The 17,975-nt window shown below is 39.9% G+C and overlaps 1 protein-coding gene across 1 annotated transcript in view; it reads right to left on the reverse strand.

Moving 5' to 3' along the window:
• Window positions 1-17,975, reverse strand: part of LOC122789795 (adhesion G protein-coupled receptor E3-like) — a 1,074,489-nt gene that overhangs the window by 960,756 nt on the left and 95,758 nt on the right. The window contains exon 2 of the mRNA XM_044057237.1: window positions 16,344-16,673. Within this exon, the coding sequence (XP_043913172.1) occupies window positions 16,344-16,673 (330 nt within the window). The remainder of the gene's footprint in view (window positions 1-16,343; window positions 16,674-17,975) is intronic.

Genomic DNA, 17,975 nt, shown 5'->3' on the forward strand with positions numbered 1-17,975 from the left:
AATTTGCTTGTTCAAGCTGTGGAGGGTGCCCTTCCTCTGCTGAGTCAGTTCCCTCTTGTTCTTGGACACATTAGTTTCTTCCTCTAAAGGTGGAGGGGAAACCTCAATGGCAGCACACAGCAATGTGCTGAACTGGTGGTAAATGGTGCCTCATTCTCCAAGCCTGATGATGCAGCAAACATCACAAATGGATAAATTCAGTCCCAATTTACTCCATCCCCACCCCAACAATCTCTCCAATAGTACCCTCAAACATAACCCTTCTAACTATAACTAGGGAGCATGTACTGGCTGCACTCTTTAAGCCAAGAACATGGTCTCAGTGAGCCCTGATAACATCTCAGGATGCCTCCTGAATAGTCTAAAATAGACTTATCAAGACTCCTGGAGTCATTATTTAACTAGAGTCTTAAAGCAGGCTTTGTACCACATGAATGGAGGACTGTGATGGTCACACCCCCCCCATAAGGGAGGACCTCAAACAGATCCTGGAAACCACAGACCCATCTGACTAGTCTGAGTAGCGTTATTTGCAAAGCCATGGAAAGAATCATCATGAAAATTATCGACAAGGACATAGGAGACTTCCAGTCACTGGATCTATACCAGTCTGGCTTTGTCAAAGTCCATGCTTACTGAATTTTATGGACTTCTTTGAAAAGGTCACTAAGGCAAGGAATGAGGGGAAAACTGTGCATACCACCTAACTAGATCTGGCTAAGGCATTTGATACAATACCCAACTAGGGCATTGTCAACAAACTTACAGAACTAAGTATAAACCCCTTTATAAGAAGCTGGATAGCTAGCTGGTTCACTGATAGGACCCAGAAGGTTAGAACTGATGATGCCACCTTCACAAAAAGTCTAGTCACCAGTGGAGTCCCCCAGAGCTCTGTGCTAGGCCCACTTCCCCTTGGCATTGACTTCTCGGATGTCAAAGCCAATGTCAAAGGCCCCTGGTTAGCCAAGTTTGCAGATCAATACAAACTGGGGGCAGTCATTCAATCTCCCCCCAAGTTGAGAACACACTTCAGGAAGGTCTAATACAGACAAACAATTGGTGTCAAAGCCATGGCCTAAAACTCAATACCGAAAAATGTATATAGTACCTTTTGGGAAGGCTGCCACCCCAGGTAACTGTCATCAATAAATCACCCTTAAAAGCTGATTCACTAGTGAGGAATCTGGAAATTCATGTAGATAGTAACATAGCCTTCAACCAACATGTGTCCAAGTTAGTAAGAAAATCCTTCTGCCCTGCCCTTCCTATAAGCAAGGGCATGGTATCTAGGCCTAGAGAGGTCATCATATCACTGTACATGGTCCTCATTAGGCCCATCATAGAGTATAATGCTCCCTTTGGTATGTACCAGACCAGACACATACTCAACTGGAATGTCCACAAAGGTTCCTTACAAAATGAATGCATAATGTCCTACACTGATCACCTCAAAGCCCTGTATTTGTACTTGGTATCAGACAGACTTCTGACAGGTGATCTTTGCCTGGCATACATGACATCCCTGGACCCTGTTTTGTTGCATCTTTTGCACATCCTCAATACAAACAACATCAGAACTACTAGATTAAAGGACCAACATTTTGCTTGCAACATAAATAGGACATGTTGGAGTGGCAGACATGTTTCTCAGAGAATTGCATTCTGTTCTTGTTCTTCCCCTGTTTCCTCTTCATGTCTTAACCCATCATACTTATTTTCTGTTTGTATTTTAATCTCTTCTACCCTTAGTCCTTCCCCTTTTTCAGTTATATGTTTTTTACTTTCTTCCTCACGTACAGCAGCCATTTCACTATCGTCCTGAATATTGTTCTGTACATGTTGTCTTTCCTCCCTCTCAGTTTTTTTTCATGTACCTGTGCTTTCACTAGCACAGGGCAGTCACACCAAAAATAGCCAGGCTCATTACGTTTCCTACAAAATGGTCTACAGTTTCTTTCAGTATGGGCCTTGCTCTCCCCATTACACACATCTTTTTGTACATTCCTGAAGCAAATCTGTGTGCATCCCCACAATAAGAGCAGGCCTTCAGCTGGCTCCCGTACCTAACAAATAAATAAAGATCTGCCGAAGCAGCAGAGACCTCCAAAGCAGACACCCAAGCAGCCGCTACCCCAAAACAAAACACGTGCAACACATATCTCACAAAGCCAGTGTGCCAAACAGTCACAGCCCTTAAGACTAAACAACACACCTGATACACTTGTAATAGGTGACTCTATCGTCAGGCACACTGACGTCCCGCTCACCAGGCTGAACAAGGAGAGGGTCACTGTGAGCAGCCTGTCAGGCGCTAGGATCCGCCACATAACACAAGCACTCAGGTCACTCCAGGGCAAGTACAAATATGACTCAGTCATTGTCCATGCTGGTGTGAATGACCTGAGACGTACCTCCCTGGACTACATGAAAAGAGACATAAAGGAGCTCTCTGAGCATGTAGCCCAGGCCTGTATGACCCTGACCTTGAGTAGCATCTTACCCTCACCAAGAATGATGCCACAATATGAAGACAAGATGATCAATTTCAACAATTGGCTTAAGTACTGGTGTCATTCAAAGGGGATCCAATGCCTGTCAGCTTGGGATGATATGCTCGACAAGACACGATGCTTCGCTAGGGATGGCTTGGACCTGTCACCCTGGGCTTTCGGATATTGGCAAAGGCTCTTGCTACCCCCATAGTGCCTTTTTAGGCAAGGCTCATAAGACAAACCCACCTCCATAGGTATCACAAGGGATAAGAAACTAAGAGTAATGCTACCCAATGCCAGAAGTCTAAACCTCAAGATGCACGCACTCAAAACTCTCCTTAGCATGGAGAACATCGATATCTGTGCAGTAACAGAAACCTGGTTCAGGGCTCCCGAGAGCACCCCAGCACTACCAGGTTATACCTCATACCATGCTTTTCGGCCCAAAACTTGGACCGAACCACAAAAGGAGGGGGAGTATCGATATTCATCAAAGATACCCACACCTCCAGGTTGGTGGCAAAGCACGAAGCATCAGAGACTATCCATGTGCAACTAACAGTGGGTAAAACTGCCTTCCAGTTTATAGCCTGCTACAGACCACCCTCCCAAACCCAGGAACCCCACTCGGCCTTCCTGAGAACACTGGAAAATATGAAGGTCTCTCCAAACACCATTATATTGGGCGACTTCAACTACCCAAACATAGACTGGGAGCATTACTCTAGCTCCAACACCCTAGCCCAAAGGTTCCTAGAATTTATAAACTCAAATGCTATGGAACAACTTGTTACCACTCCCACAAGAGGGGAAAACATACTGGACCTGATCATCACCAACATGGGGACTCTATGCTCCAGACCAGAAGTGTATCCCTCACTGGTAAGATCAGACCATAAACTAATCTCACTGGATATTCACATCCCGACCCCACCCCCTGCCCAGAAAACCACAGTGAAAAACTTCTCTAAAGCAAATTTCACACTCCTCAAAACTGAGGTGGAATCCTTCAAAGCCCACGGGCCTGTGGAAAATACGGCCCAGACTGCAGAATCCTTTATAAACGCATTCTATGAACACCTTCAGGAATGCATGGATCATGCGATCCCAAATAAAACCAAGACCCAATCCTCCAAAGGCAGACGTCCTGTCTGGTGGACCCCAGCCATAAACAAACTATACAATAGAAGGAGGAAGCTACTAAATGATAGAGCAAAATCCCAAAAAGGGAAGGCATCACTGATCAGTATTAGCAAAAAACTACGGGCACACATAAAATTGTCTAAGGCCAGCTTCGAGAGAAAAATTGCACAGGACACTAAGGATAATCACAAGGCTTTCTTTAGTTATGTTAGGAACCTGGGTGGTAATTCCCAGATATGCTCAGAATTAGTCCAAAATGACAAAAATACACCAAACCCACAGACATTGCCAACATCCTAGCTGACAGGTTCAGAGCAAACCCCACCAAAAGGGCAAATATCTATCCCAGCAGAGTGCTGCCCCTGACATCTCAGATGCTCAGGTAAGAGCCGCCTCTCCAAAGCAAAAACACAGCATCAATGGGACCAGATGGTGTCCCGGGCTACATGAACTCCAAGAAGAGCTAAACCCAAACATAAAACTACTGTTCAATCTCAGCCTTACTACAGGATATGTGCCCAAAGAGTGGTGTACAGCAACAGTGGTCCCTCTCCATAAAGGTGGTGCCTCAACGGATCCTGGAAACTATCGCCCCATAAGCCTGACTAGCTTGGTCTGCAAAGCTATGGAAAGGATCATCATGGACCTCATAAATAAAGATATTGGGGACCTACAAACACTGGATCCTACCCAGTTTGGCTTTGTTAAGGGCAGATCCTGCCTCTTAAACCTGGTTGATTTCTTTGAAACAGTCACCAAGGCCATTGACGAGGGGAAGGTGGTCCAAACAGCCTACCTTGACCTCGCAAAAGCCTTTGATACAATACCCTACTCGGAAATTATAGATAAGCTCACCAGCTTAAATATAAACCCCTATGTCACTAGATGGATTGCAAACTGGCTCAAGGACAGAACCCACATGGTTAGAATTGCTGGAGCCATGTCAGACTCCAAACCAGTTACAAGTGGTGTCCCACAAGGCTCAGTCCTGGGACCTCTCTTGTTCGGTATATATTTCTCAGAGGTACAGGCCAACACGGAAGGACTGTGGCTGACCAAGTTCGCAGATGACTGCAAACTGGGCACCATAATCGACTCTCCAGCCGACACAAGCATCCTCCAAAAGGGCCTCATAGAAACAGACAACTGGTGCCAGAGCCATGGCCTCAAGCTAAATGCCAAAAGTGTATAGTCATCCCTTTGGCAAAACAAAGTGCCCACAAATTACCACATAGGTGGTAATCCATTAAGTACAGAAGAAATAATTAGGGACCTGGGGACCCAAGTTGATAGCAATCTCTCATTTGACAACCACGTGGCCAAAGTGGTTAGAAAAACATTTTATATAGCCCACCTAATCATGAAGGGATTCACATCTAGATCAGGGAGGTCATCGTGCCTCTTTACTCATCCCTCATCAGGCCCATAATTGAGTACAATGCCCTTTTGGGATGTACCTTACCAGACACCTGCAGCAACTGGAAAGACCCCAAAAGTACCTCACCAAGAGGATCAAAGGGCTCAAACAGATGCCATATGCTGCCCGGTTAAAGAAACTCCAGCTCTACTCAGTGGCATACCGCCTGTTCAGAGGCGATCTGTGCCTGACGTATAAAGCCATATCCAACCCGAATTAATGGACATGCTGCACCTCAGAAAATCCAAATCCCATCGAGCTATGCTTCGAGAGACTTGAACCTCAGCACTGAAATAAATAGGACATGCTGGAGGGACAGATTCATAACCCAGAGGCTCCCTTCACTCTGGAATAAAATCCCAGTCCAGGTTAGACAGAGTCCCTCATTGACTCTCTTCAAGAGGAATCTTGATGAGTGGATGGGAGATCGTAGGTTTACCCTGGGTATCACTTCTGTGTCACTGTTAGACAGAGGCACAGTATACTAACCTCGAAAAAGGGCATAGCAAAATAAATTTAAAATGGGTGGTGAAAGCCAAACACATTCTGGCTAGGCTTATAAATGCCCTAGGGCAGATAGCCTAGTATGAACCTATGAACCTATGAACAGTTGCTGTTTTTTCCATTTTCTATAGTATTATTTGAAATCTGCTGCAATTTTCTGTCATGCATATCTAGTATAACCAACACTTCTTATCCCCCATCCATACATTTATATTATCATAATTTTTCTTTATATCATGTAGTTTTTCACATATTATGAGAAAAAAAGGTTTAAGTTCAACTTCCCCCTTGTCTGAAGTTTTAATTCCATAGTCATTTTTTTAATTACAGGGCAAAGTTCTAAAAATAAACCCGGGGATTGAATAAACTCCGAGTAGGCCATATATGAAGCCTACATGGAGTTTGTGTGTTGGCGAGATGAGCAGCAGCACTAACTGGATATGCATGCCGTGCATTGTGCTTACATGGGTATAAGGGTGGGTTTGTGGCCAGCAAGAGTGTTGCCAGCCAGGAAATGATATAAAACAGCATGAACACATTCAGACAGGCAGACAAGTTTATGTAAGAGCAAGCTTGTTCTACGAGATTGTGAGGACAGGCCAATTTCTAGCAGGATTTAATTTAAGACAAGGAATACATTTCTAACACATTACAGGAAAGTGTAGTCACTGCAAAGTACAATGCAAACATGTTTTAGGCATACTGAAATAAAGGTTTTGTGGTGATTATCAAGGGTACATAGACTGCACTATCAATACACTAGTCTGGGGAGGCGTGTGTATTGAAAAGGGCCTCACTCATGAATGGTAGGACTAAAGAAGTTGAAGAGGACAAGTGACACATGGTAATGTACACTAGATTAGGGGATGTCAATGTACATACACCCCAAACACAAGCCAGTTGTAGCAGGAACAGTAATCACATATGTACATGCTACAGTACATACTGCTGGTTACACCTTCTGTGCAGGTATATTCATATCATCACACAGTTATTGCATGTCATGTGTCTGTCACACAAGGTCACATTCAATGGAGATGACTGGTTGTGATATAACCACCCTTATATGATCACTAGAGATGACATTTCTCAAGGATGGTATATACAATAGGGGTTATGTGCATGCTGTGAATATACAATAGGGGTTATGTGCATGCTGTGAATATACAATAGGGGTTATGTGCATGCTGTGAATATACAATAGGGGTTATGTGCATGCTGTGAATATACAATAGGGGTTATGTGCATGCTGTGAATATACAATAGGGGTTATGTGCATGCTGTGAATATACAATAGGGGTTATGTGCATGCTGTGAATATACAATAGGGGTTATGTGCATGCTGTGAATATACAATAGGGGTTATGTGCATGCTGTGAATATACAATAGGGGTTATGTGCATGCTGTGAAGATGTGCAAAATGAGTTGCTTGAATATGAAAGCAATGTCGGCATAGGTCTCAGCAATCAGGACACATGGACTCAGGCTCATGGACAACAGTAGACAGAAGCAAGCACAATCATGGACAATATCAGAATAATACCACTATTAATTGTATCACCGACATAAAATATGCGATTGTGAGTTATTTACATGTACTGCATAAACACACTTGTAAAAGTGAAAAGATTTGACAGTAATCTATAAGGGGGATTAAGGACACCTTCCTCAAAAATGACCACATTTTGGATGTGTTAAGAGGGACACTGCTACACCTGTAGTTTAAATTACAAGCAGTCCTGGCTAGTTGTGAGATTTGCATGACATATCTATGCCACAAACCACACCTGCAAGAATGCAACCAATGCCATCAATGTTGTCAATGAGCTATGCATTTACTGGGTGCAACACAGGAACACGTATCAGACATGCATCTTGTATAACACCTTGAAGGGAATTCTGCACTGTCAACTCCTAATGGTTATGCATCACAAAGAATACATATGTATGGCCGATAAGATACGTGGGAGCTCACTGTGGCAAAAGTGCTACATTTGAGTAAATCATCCCTGGAGGATGGGTGGTGAGGTATATGCAAAAGAGTACATTGTACTCGATTATTAGTGTAATGAGGGCCGTGAGAACAATGGGACTATAATGTCCTTTGATGTGAATAGCCTGTTCCTACTCAGGAGTTGTGCTACATACAAGGGATTCATCACCACTGTGAGTATGCTCGTCGAAGTTCCACTTACTAGCTACCTGAGTATCCAGGTCATGTACCACTTGGTCTGCTAATAAGTGTGTCTGCTGTTTATATTGTAATTAACTTGTGTATTTGCTTAATAAAGGAACTAATCATGATTTTTGTTCATCTACTGTATCTCCATGGCTCTGGCAACAATTCTTTGTGTGCATTAATTGTTTCTGCAGTATATCAATAGCGTTCTTGGTTTAAATGATTGTCCAGAATTTGCAGTCCACAAAGCTGGTTAGACAAAGGATGTGTAAGTTTGTCTTGACATATGAGACTTAAATACTGAACAGGAAAGAACCTAGTACAAAACCCTGAGTTATGGATCTGGTCACTGGAGTCTAGCTAGAGGTGACCACACATTTCGATATTATGTGTCCTGTATGTGATGCATTTGTCTACCCACTTGGTGATGTAGATGTTTAAACAAACTTGAGACAGTTTCTCTGTAATAACTGAGTATGGATTAGTGTCAAATGCCTTGGCCAGGTCAAGTCATGTGGGATGACAGTCTTTTCATCAAGCATGCCCTTCGTGACCTTCTTGAACACACCAACCAGAACTAACAGACATAATGTAGCCTTAACAAATCAAACATGGGTTTGGTACACAGTTGGGAGATTATCTGTATTCTTTTTTGATAATGTCCATGATGAGTCATTGGTCTGCCTTATAGGTGAGGAGAGTCAGGATTATGGGTCTATAAGTCCATGCATCAATTGATGATCCCCCTTGTTCAGACAAATGACTGTTGCTGTACACCCTTCTGCAAGAACATAGTCTGTCTGAAGGATGTGTTTAAATAGGAATGGTTTTAAGTCATGGTACAGGCAACTTGGGATGTTGTTAGGGCCTACTGATTCTGTGTTTTTAGTCTTAGACATTACATAGATGAGCTGCTCTCCTGAGAAAATAAACTGAGTTATGTTGTGAAACCGAAAAAGTGTGGGGTGTTGGTGAAAGGAGCGTTACTTTGGAAGTGTTTTTTTTTTTTTTTGGCTGAGCTGGTGAGAAAGTTTAATTAAGAGATTTTTTATTCAACGCTTGGTTCATGATCCTTGTATCCTGACTGTTCCGGATTACCAGTGGGTGTTTTTGCAGAGTGCTTTTGTGTTTTTATGTTGTATATATACTTTGGCTGCTGACCAGTGGCCACAAAGGGGTGAAGTGTCAGACAAACTGTCAGCTGTCTGTCTATTTTTTTCCAGGTGAGTATGGCTGGTGGCATCCACAAACAGCTCTGTGCTTAACATTTCACACTTATTTAATTAAATGATTTCTGACAACACCTCCAAATACAAACTTGGTTATGCATCACATGTCACATAGTGGTAGTTTTCACACAGTCATACAACTGCACCAATGTCATGTAATTGCATCAAATGCACAACATATGCCTATATGTTTTTCATTGGAAAGATGTGTTTGAGTGGCCTAATACTATATAAGGACAGATAACTAATGCGTTGGTTGTGGTTCATGTAGAACATTTATTGACACAAATGGGACTAGTGACCACCTCAATAATCCTTAGGAATGCAACACATACAATGATTTCCACAAGGTTACAATTGAATCAAAATGTGTCATTTCCATGTATATCACATGTGGATAAAACAAGACTTATATGCTCATGTGATCAGTATGAATTTATATTAATGTATATCAAAGAGCATTCGATGATGGTAGGTAGACACATGCATACCTGTGCCATACTGCAAATGTCACTGTGATGGTTGAATGACAACTGCCTAGAATGTTGATCTGATCCACCACAAAAACACATGCCTTAATAAGCAACAATATACATAATATCATCCCATGTCAACATTTCTCTGGAGGCATATTACTGCAGCTGTTATGGAAGGAACATGTAAAGAAATGGCAGCAGCAGCCAACTGTACATTAGCTCATATCACAGGTTGTAATACCCTCTTGTAAGCCTACTGTACATACACACACACCTCAACGCAGCACACATCGATGACAGCAACAGTGATATGTGAAATGTTCATAGGGCCTTAGGTCATTACTAAGTTAACAGCCAACATCACGTAAAATCTTAAATATTATCATACCATTTAAACCAATCTCCCTATATCTATATGCTGAAATATAGTAAGGCAATGTGCATATGTGTGTATTTGTTTGATTGCATTACATACTGCCTCTCTCTGTTATGTGACGTGCACCATCCCATGACAGAATTAGCAATTATACACCCAGTGGTCTGGAGATGTCTTGCAGAGGCTCATGGAAGAAATCTGCTTCATGATGTGTGTATGCATCTCTGACATGATGTCATACTCCACTCCTTTGCAGAAAGGATGTCATGTAGCCAGAGGGAAAAAAGGGTGTTGGGTGCATGGGGCTATGTTAAAGGCTCCTCCTAAGTGGCAGTGAAATTAAAAGTGATTCAAAAGATTATACAATGTCCATAACGTACCATCAACCACACACACAGCAGTAGACTGGGTCTGATTTGAACATTACACCAGTGTAGGTATAGAAGCTGAATTCCATACAATGTAACAATAGTATCACCACTTATGTCTGACTTTATCAGTGTTACGTTGCTCTTTACAGAGTATGATAGCATCATTGTATGCTGAGAAAAACATATTAGGAGGAGTGTCTGGGATGGATGTGGAGTTACATCTCTGTATAAAATTGTCTCAAAAGCATTATTTGAATGCATATACACTCAAGTTGTCTGCTGTCAGATAAGAACCCCTAAATATCTAGTTACAGAAGCTGGAGAACACAGTACTGCCAAAGCACAATTTTGACTTGAATAATGTCAGAATGAACTTTATATGGGATGACATTGTCAGTGTATGTTACAAGAAGATGTTCAGAAGAGAGTCTGACATAGCTAGGGACTCACATGCCATTCTAACATTGTCAACATGCAGATTTTTTAATGAACACATACCCATCTATTGACTACAGTGAAACTAGAACCCCTACCTATCTACAAAACTCAGTACTTAACGCAAGTGCCACAGCACAAGTCTAGCATTTAGAGTGTCAGAAAAGACTTTATGGCTGATGACATCAACAGTCTATGTTTGTGAGAAGATGTCAGGAGGCCTGTATGAAATAACTGGTTAGGCTTGTATGACTGTCAAAATATTTGTTCTCCATAGGACTTTATTGCTGACAGTAGGATACAGACTCATGGTCTTATAACTACACACACACACACACACACACACACACACACACACACACACACACACACACACACACACACACACACACACACACACACACACACACACACACACACACACACACCAATTGACTGCAGTGAGATAAGAACTCCTACCTAACTAGTTACACCAGTTAAAGAACCCAGTACTTAACACAAGTGCCACAGCACAAATCTGACTTTTAAATGCTGCTGGACAATTTATACTGTATGGCATCATCAATGGATGTTTGAGAGAAGAAGTTGGAAGACCTGTTTGAAACAGCTGGGTAGGCTTGTATGACTATCAAGATATTAGTTCTGCATGGGACCAGATTGATGATATTAGGATACAGATTGATGTCAGTCTGACTATGCACACACACTTACACATGCATAGAGACACACAAATAATTTGGCTGCTGTGATAAGTTAACCCACATGTAAGTATTTTGTTCCTATCTGCAGAACACAGTAGATAATGATTGCACCATCCCTGAAGTATGACTTTGCCTTCTCAAACTGGTCTTTATATCTGATGCCATCATCATTATATGATGTGGGTAACATATCCTGTTATGAGAGGGTTGTGCATAGTGTGTGTAGCTTGTATTTTCTGTTGTGTTTCCAATGTGCAGGTATACTTTAAAAGACAGCTTCACAAACTAGATGCCAAAAGCAAAAGCTGTGAAGAATGCATGGAGCAGAACTGAGACATATGCACTGTTTCTCAGTCTGTACATTACATACTAATAGTCACCCACAGACACACACGTTTTGTGATCACCATGGATGCAACTGTGTATGTACATGTGCTCATATTTGTGAAGAAATACTGTCCGCATCAATACATGTATAAAATGATCTGAATGTCTATTGTCAGTATAAAGATTTCGATGATGTAACAATTAAGTTGTGCTATTTATTTCTGTAGTGTAGGTGACATTTGGGAACTAGTACTGACATATCTATTTTCAAGTGTATGGGTACAGGACACATGAGTCAGTCTGAGTAAATATGTGTTTATTCAAATGACAATGACAAAGCACCAGCAGCCATAACAAGTGGTCAAATGCCAAAAGATTTATTGTCCAACACAAACACAGACCACAAATAATCCACACTAAAAGCTTAACTGTCTCACCATGTTTTTCGTTCTGAATAGAACTTCTTCAGAAGTGAAATTACTTAATTAATTAACTTCACCCTTAAATACAAATTTAAATAATTTTACACGAATCATAGTCTTAAACTGAACATATCTCATGAATATTAATAAAATACATTGTTTTTAAAACCTACCACGTTAACTTGTTCGTGAAAAAAATATGTGCAAATAAAAAATAATAAGCTTTATATAATAATATTTTTTATTTTTTATTTGCACATATTTTTTCATGAACAAGTTAACATCTGGTAGGTTTTAAAAACAATGTATTTTATTAATATTAATGAGATATGTTCAGTTTAAGACTGCAATTAGTGTAAAATTATTTAAATTTGTATTTAAGGGTGAGGTTAATTAATTAACTCATTTCACATCTGAAGAATTTCTATTCAGAATGAAAAATGCGGTGAGACAGTTAAGCATTTAGTGTGGATTATCTGTGAGTTGTGTTTGTGTTGGACAATAAATCTTTTTGCGTTTGACCACTTGTTATGGCTGCTGGTGCTTCTTCATTGTTATTTGGTTGGAGTTTCGCTCCCTGAGGCACTTTTATCTCTGATGTGTTTTTTTTATGTGTTTATTCACTAACAAGTGATTTCACTTTGGTTGTGGTTTTACATGCACAATTATGGGTTGAAGAAAAGCTGTGCATCAAACATACTAATTCCTGCCAATCAGCTCTTTCCATACCGCACCGATGAGCAAATGATTTGTGCGATCAATGGCAAAGTGTTTTCACAGGTGAGGTCCACATTTAATGGCTGCTACTTGAACTTAAGAAGTACTTATCCATATACGCTATGGTAGAAAGAGCTGACAGATACTATGGTGTTCATAATGTGGTCTGTATTGTAAATATTGTGGCATAAATTTTATAACATTAAGGACTATTAGTACTGCTTTCCCTGGTGGCATGGAGTTAAGGGACAAAGGCTGGTCTCCACTTCACTGAAAAAATGCTAAATGGAGAGGCACAGCAGTCAGCACTTTGGACAGTACTGAAAGTAAGAAAAATGCCTGCTGCCTAGCTGTCTCTGTGGAAGCAGGTATAACAGTACCGAGTTCTTATTTTGACCACAAATGATACAGGATTCAAAACCAGCTCAATCAAATTTTTTTACATATGTATTCAAGATAGCATTAAATAATGCAGATGTTATGGAAAATTACTGCACTGAAGTATTGTATAAAACAAACACTTCTCAGTTGATTTATGCCAACAATACACATATGGATTTGCATATTTATACATTCATCAGTCTAAATAAATATAGCAAATATTTAAAATGACTGCCTTTGTTCTACTTTTAACCTGTGTTTCCTTAGTACAGTGAGTTTAAACAGCATTGCTTAGAGGTAACCACACCATACCATAGCATTTGAAGAGCCATTCAGCATTGTTCAGCACTAGTGCAGAATGCCAAACTCTGCATAAACACAGAGGGCAACAACTGAAGGGCTTCAGTGAGGATTTATTAATATGTGTGTGGTGCGTGATTCTATTTTTGACCAGATTAAAGGTATGAAAATAGGTTAGATAGGAAAGTGGTGAAATGGGGTGGTAAGTAGGGGGAAGAACAAAAGGAAAGCAATATAGGAATATGCAAGAGGGAATTCAGAAAAAAAACATAGCTATCCACTTCAACAGTGTAAAATGAACATGGACAGAACATTGGATGAATTTGGACTATCACCACAATGAATATGGGTAACAACAACACAATCATGTTGTATAGCCACTTGGACTGAATCAGGTGTGTCAAGAAGACACGTGCAATGTGGAGAGCTATGCATGGGACAATATTTTTTTGTGGGATAGGTGCCCCCTTTTTTGTTTAATTTCAGTAAGATAGCAATGTTGGTTAAGGGACATAGGTATGTCAGGGTCAGGTAAGTCAGGTAGGTGAGGAAGCGATTGCAAACAAACAGGACAAACAAAACAGTCACAGGGATAGTGAGGGCCACAAAAGGTTGGGGACCCCAAGCATGGAGACAGTGAAAATCTAGTCCTCACCTTCAGAGGTGTCATAAATGTCCCCTTACTAAGCTTGGTGGTGGAGTGCTTGATGATTTTTTTTAACCAGCATTCCAGTGAATATCTTTTCCATCTGGCTGAGGTGTTCCCCAATGATATTTCCCACAATCACATGCAACTTACCTGGCATCTCCTGGTGGGTGACAAAATCACAACCTCCACAAATACGCCTGGAGGATACTATTGCACCATCTGCTGGCATAATGCTACGTGCAATATATATATATATATATATATATATATATATATATATATATATATATATATATATATATATATATATAGAGAGAGAGAGAGAGAGAGAGTCAAAGTCAAGTCAAAGTAAACTTTATTATCATTTAGAACTACACACGTGTAGCCTAAATGAAATGTTGTGCATCAGCTCAATTCTTCAGAGTACAAAGGAAAATGAAACAACACATGCAAGTAGAGGAATAAACATTACTAACAAATACAATACTACTCCCAATTAATGCAAGAAAGAGCAGAGACATTTACCAACCATCATATATGAAAAGAATACCCTCCCCGAGTTAAATTATATACCCTATTTAAAGTAATACAGACCACACTACAGATTGAAACGCCTAAGTTATTTGTCAAATATTGCACTTGAACGGGTTAAATAATACTGACTATGGATATAATAAATAAATATTACACTTACTTGGAATATATGTAAGTATATATTGCACAAATAAATAAAAAATTGACATTATGTTTCCAGACCCCTGGGACTAGTGCCCAAGTTCAGAAGTTTAATCCCTGTAGGGTAGAAACTGTTACTGAATGTTTTGACTTGACTTATTACCACTTCTACCCCTCCACCAATGTGGTGTAACCATTAATGACATGTTAAGGGCTCTTCTCTTCATCCTTTTGGAAATCTACTTTTCTTGTAAATTTTTCCTATAATCCTTGCTGATTTTATATGAATTGTTAATTTTCATTAGTGCATGACTATATGATACTTTGTACTATATTTCTTATATGACATGAATGTATGTAGTTATTTATTCAAATTCTAATTGCTGCTATACAACTCTGTAATACGTTCTTTGTGTGGAGCTTTCCTCCTTGGGTCTCCACTGAAAATGGCCACCAGCCCAGTGGACTAACCCGTCGGTTAACAAAAGACAAGTAAGTAAATATATATATATATATATATATATATATATATATATATATATATATATGGGTCTACCTAAGATGGTCGACAAGCCATTTGATCGACTTTCATTTGGTCGACAATTCATTTGGTCGACAGGCAGATTTGCCCCCTTCCCCAATGTTGTGCGATCCTGGAGTTGATATATATAGTTAGGGGGGGTGTGGGGGGTACAACCCCCACATTGGGGGGTGTGGGGGCTGAAGCCCCCCACATAAAACTGTTTGTCGACCAAATGAACTGTCGACCAAATGAAAGTCGATCATATGGCCTGTCGACCATGTGATAGGGATCCATATATATATATATATATATATATATATATATATATATATATATATATATATATATATATATATATATATTATTGAAGCAAACTTAAAAGAGAGGCCCAATCTGAGTTGAGTAATGTCCTCCAGTGTGGGTGGTACAGAAAAAAATAAACTATCCAGGCATGGGTTTGCCCTTCACCTGCAGTGTCAGGCCTCATGACATCCACTGGCAGTCTATTATTTCCCTGTTATGCCCACCCTTTGAAGCATTATTGCTTGGATAGATTTTTGAAAGTTTTGAATTTAACTTTGGATTGTAAGAAACTAAAACAGGGTAGATCATAAAATTCCTGCACCATAGCCTAAAATAATTATATATAAATTTGTGTGGGTTATTACAAGTAGTAAATAACTACATGCCCTAGGTTTGTTTTTCTTATTTGCATGCATGTTGTAACAATCTACTAAACATTAACAGCTCATTTTCATAGACCACTCCCTAAAAAATATTCCATATGTCATAACTGGTGATAACAACTTAGGTGAAAAATATTTAAACATGCAACAGTGTTCTAGTGTGCTTCAAACGGTTTAATTATACTAATATTTGACAGGTGAAGAAATGACACTAAAAAGGGGCATTTGTAATTAATGATTGAATTAGTAGATAAAGATGCAAACAGCTGAATATGTACTGAATCAAGGCATTGTATTTTGCTAATGGAATAAATACTAGAAGTTTACATTTCTTACCTTTGGCCACCTTAATCTCTGTATAGTCCATGTCATCATATCCATAATTGATCTGAATTCCACACCAGTACCAATCAGCGTCTTGTAATTTTAATGGGTGTATAGTTACTTTTATTTGATGACGTGAAGGTTTGTCTTCAATTGTTATCCTGCCATCATCTGTAGAACTGATGTCATTTGTTTTAATTACTATGTTGCAGGAACTCTTGTAATATCCACGACACCAGTATTTTATGTAGCTTTTGTACGCAGCATCATAAGAGCAAATTATTTCAAGTTGTTTACCTTCAACTTCCTGAACTGATTTTGCCACATTCATACTTCTGGTTTCTAAAATGAAGAATAAATAAATAAACAAACAAACAAATTGCCTTACAGTCACTTGTCTGTAACAGGAGAGCTTGTATTTGCTAAATCATTTCATAAAGTGTTTCATTTTAGAAGCTGATGTGTCCTTTTCTTAGTGCTGGGGAAACATTTGAAGACCTCATTGTTCGAGTGTTCCATTTCGTTCAGGAACCTGTTCTAGTTAACTGCTATTACACTTTAATTGGTAAAATTCCTTCATACTTATGTTTTTTTTTTAACTCTGTTCTGCAGATGCATTATCGTACTTAAACAATTATAGTAGCATGAATCAAACAAATACCATGTGAGTGACATTTCAGAGCAAACAGTTGGTCAAAATGGCATGCTGATTAACGGAAAGTTTGAAAAACTATTATGGTCCCACCCCCCCCATACAATCATGCCAGAGGAGACCCCTGCATCTTCATAATTAATAATACTAACACTGTACTGCTGGTTAATAGTGAATGGTCCCCCCCATACAATCACACCAGAGGAGACCCTGCATCTTCATAAGTAATTATACTAACACTGTACTGCTGCATATTAGTGAATGCCCCCCCATACAATCACACCAGAGGAGACCCTGCATCTTCATAAGTAATTATACTAACACTGTACTGCTGCATATTAGTGAATGGTCCCCACCCCATACAATCACACCAGAGGAGACCCTGCATCTTCATAAGTAATTATACTAACACTGTACTGCTGCATATTAGTGAATGGTCCCCCCCCATACAATCACACCAGAGGAGACCCTGCATCTTCATAATTAATTATACTAACACTGTACTGCTGCATATTAGTGAATGGTCCCCCCATACAATCACACCAGAGGAGACCCTGCATCTTCATAAGTAATTATACTAACACTGTACTGCTGCATATTAGTGAATGCCCCCCCCATACAATCACACCAGAGGAGACCCTGCATCTTCATAAGTAATTATACTAACACTGTACTGCTGCATATTAGTGAATGGTCCCCCATACAATCACACCAGAGGAGACCCTGCATCTTCATAATTAATTATACTAACACTGTACTGCTGCATATTAGTGAATGGTCCCCCCCCATACAATCACACCAGAGGAGACCCTGCATCTTCATAAGTAATTATACTAACACTGTACTGCTGCATATTAGTGAATGGTCCCCCACATACAATCACACCAGAGGAGACCCTGCATCTTCATAAGTAATTATACTAACACTGTACTGCTGCATATTAGTGAATGGTCCCCCATACAATCACACCAGAGGAGACCCTGCATCTTCAT

The sequence above is a fragment of the Protopterus annectens genome, chromosome 15.part0 (genome assembly GCF_019279795.1).
Source record: "Protopterus annectens isolate FY-2018-M chromosome 15.part0, PAN1.0, whole genome shotgun sequence".
Taxonomy (NCBI): Eukaryota; Metazoa; Chordata; order Ceratodontiformes; family Protopteridae; genus Protopterus; species Protopterus annectens.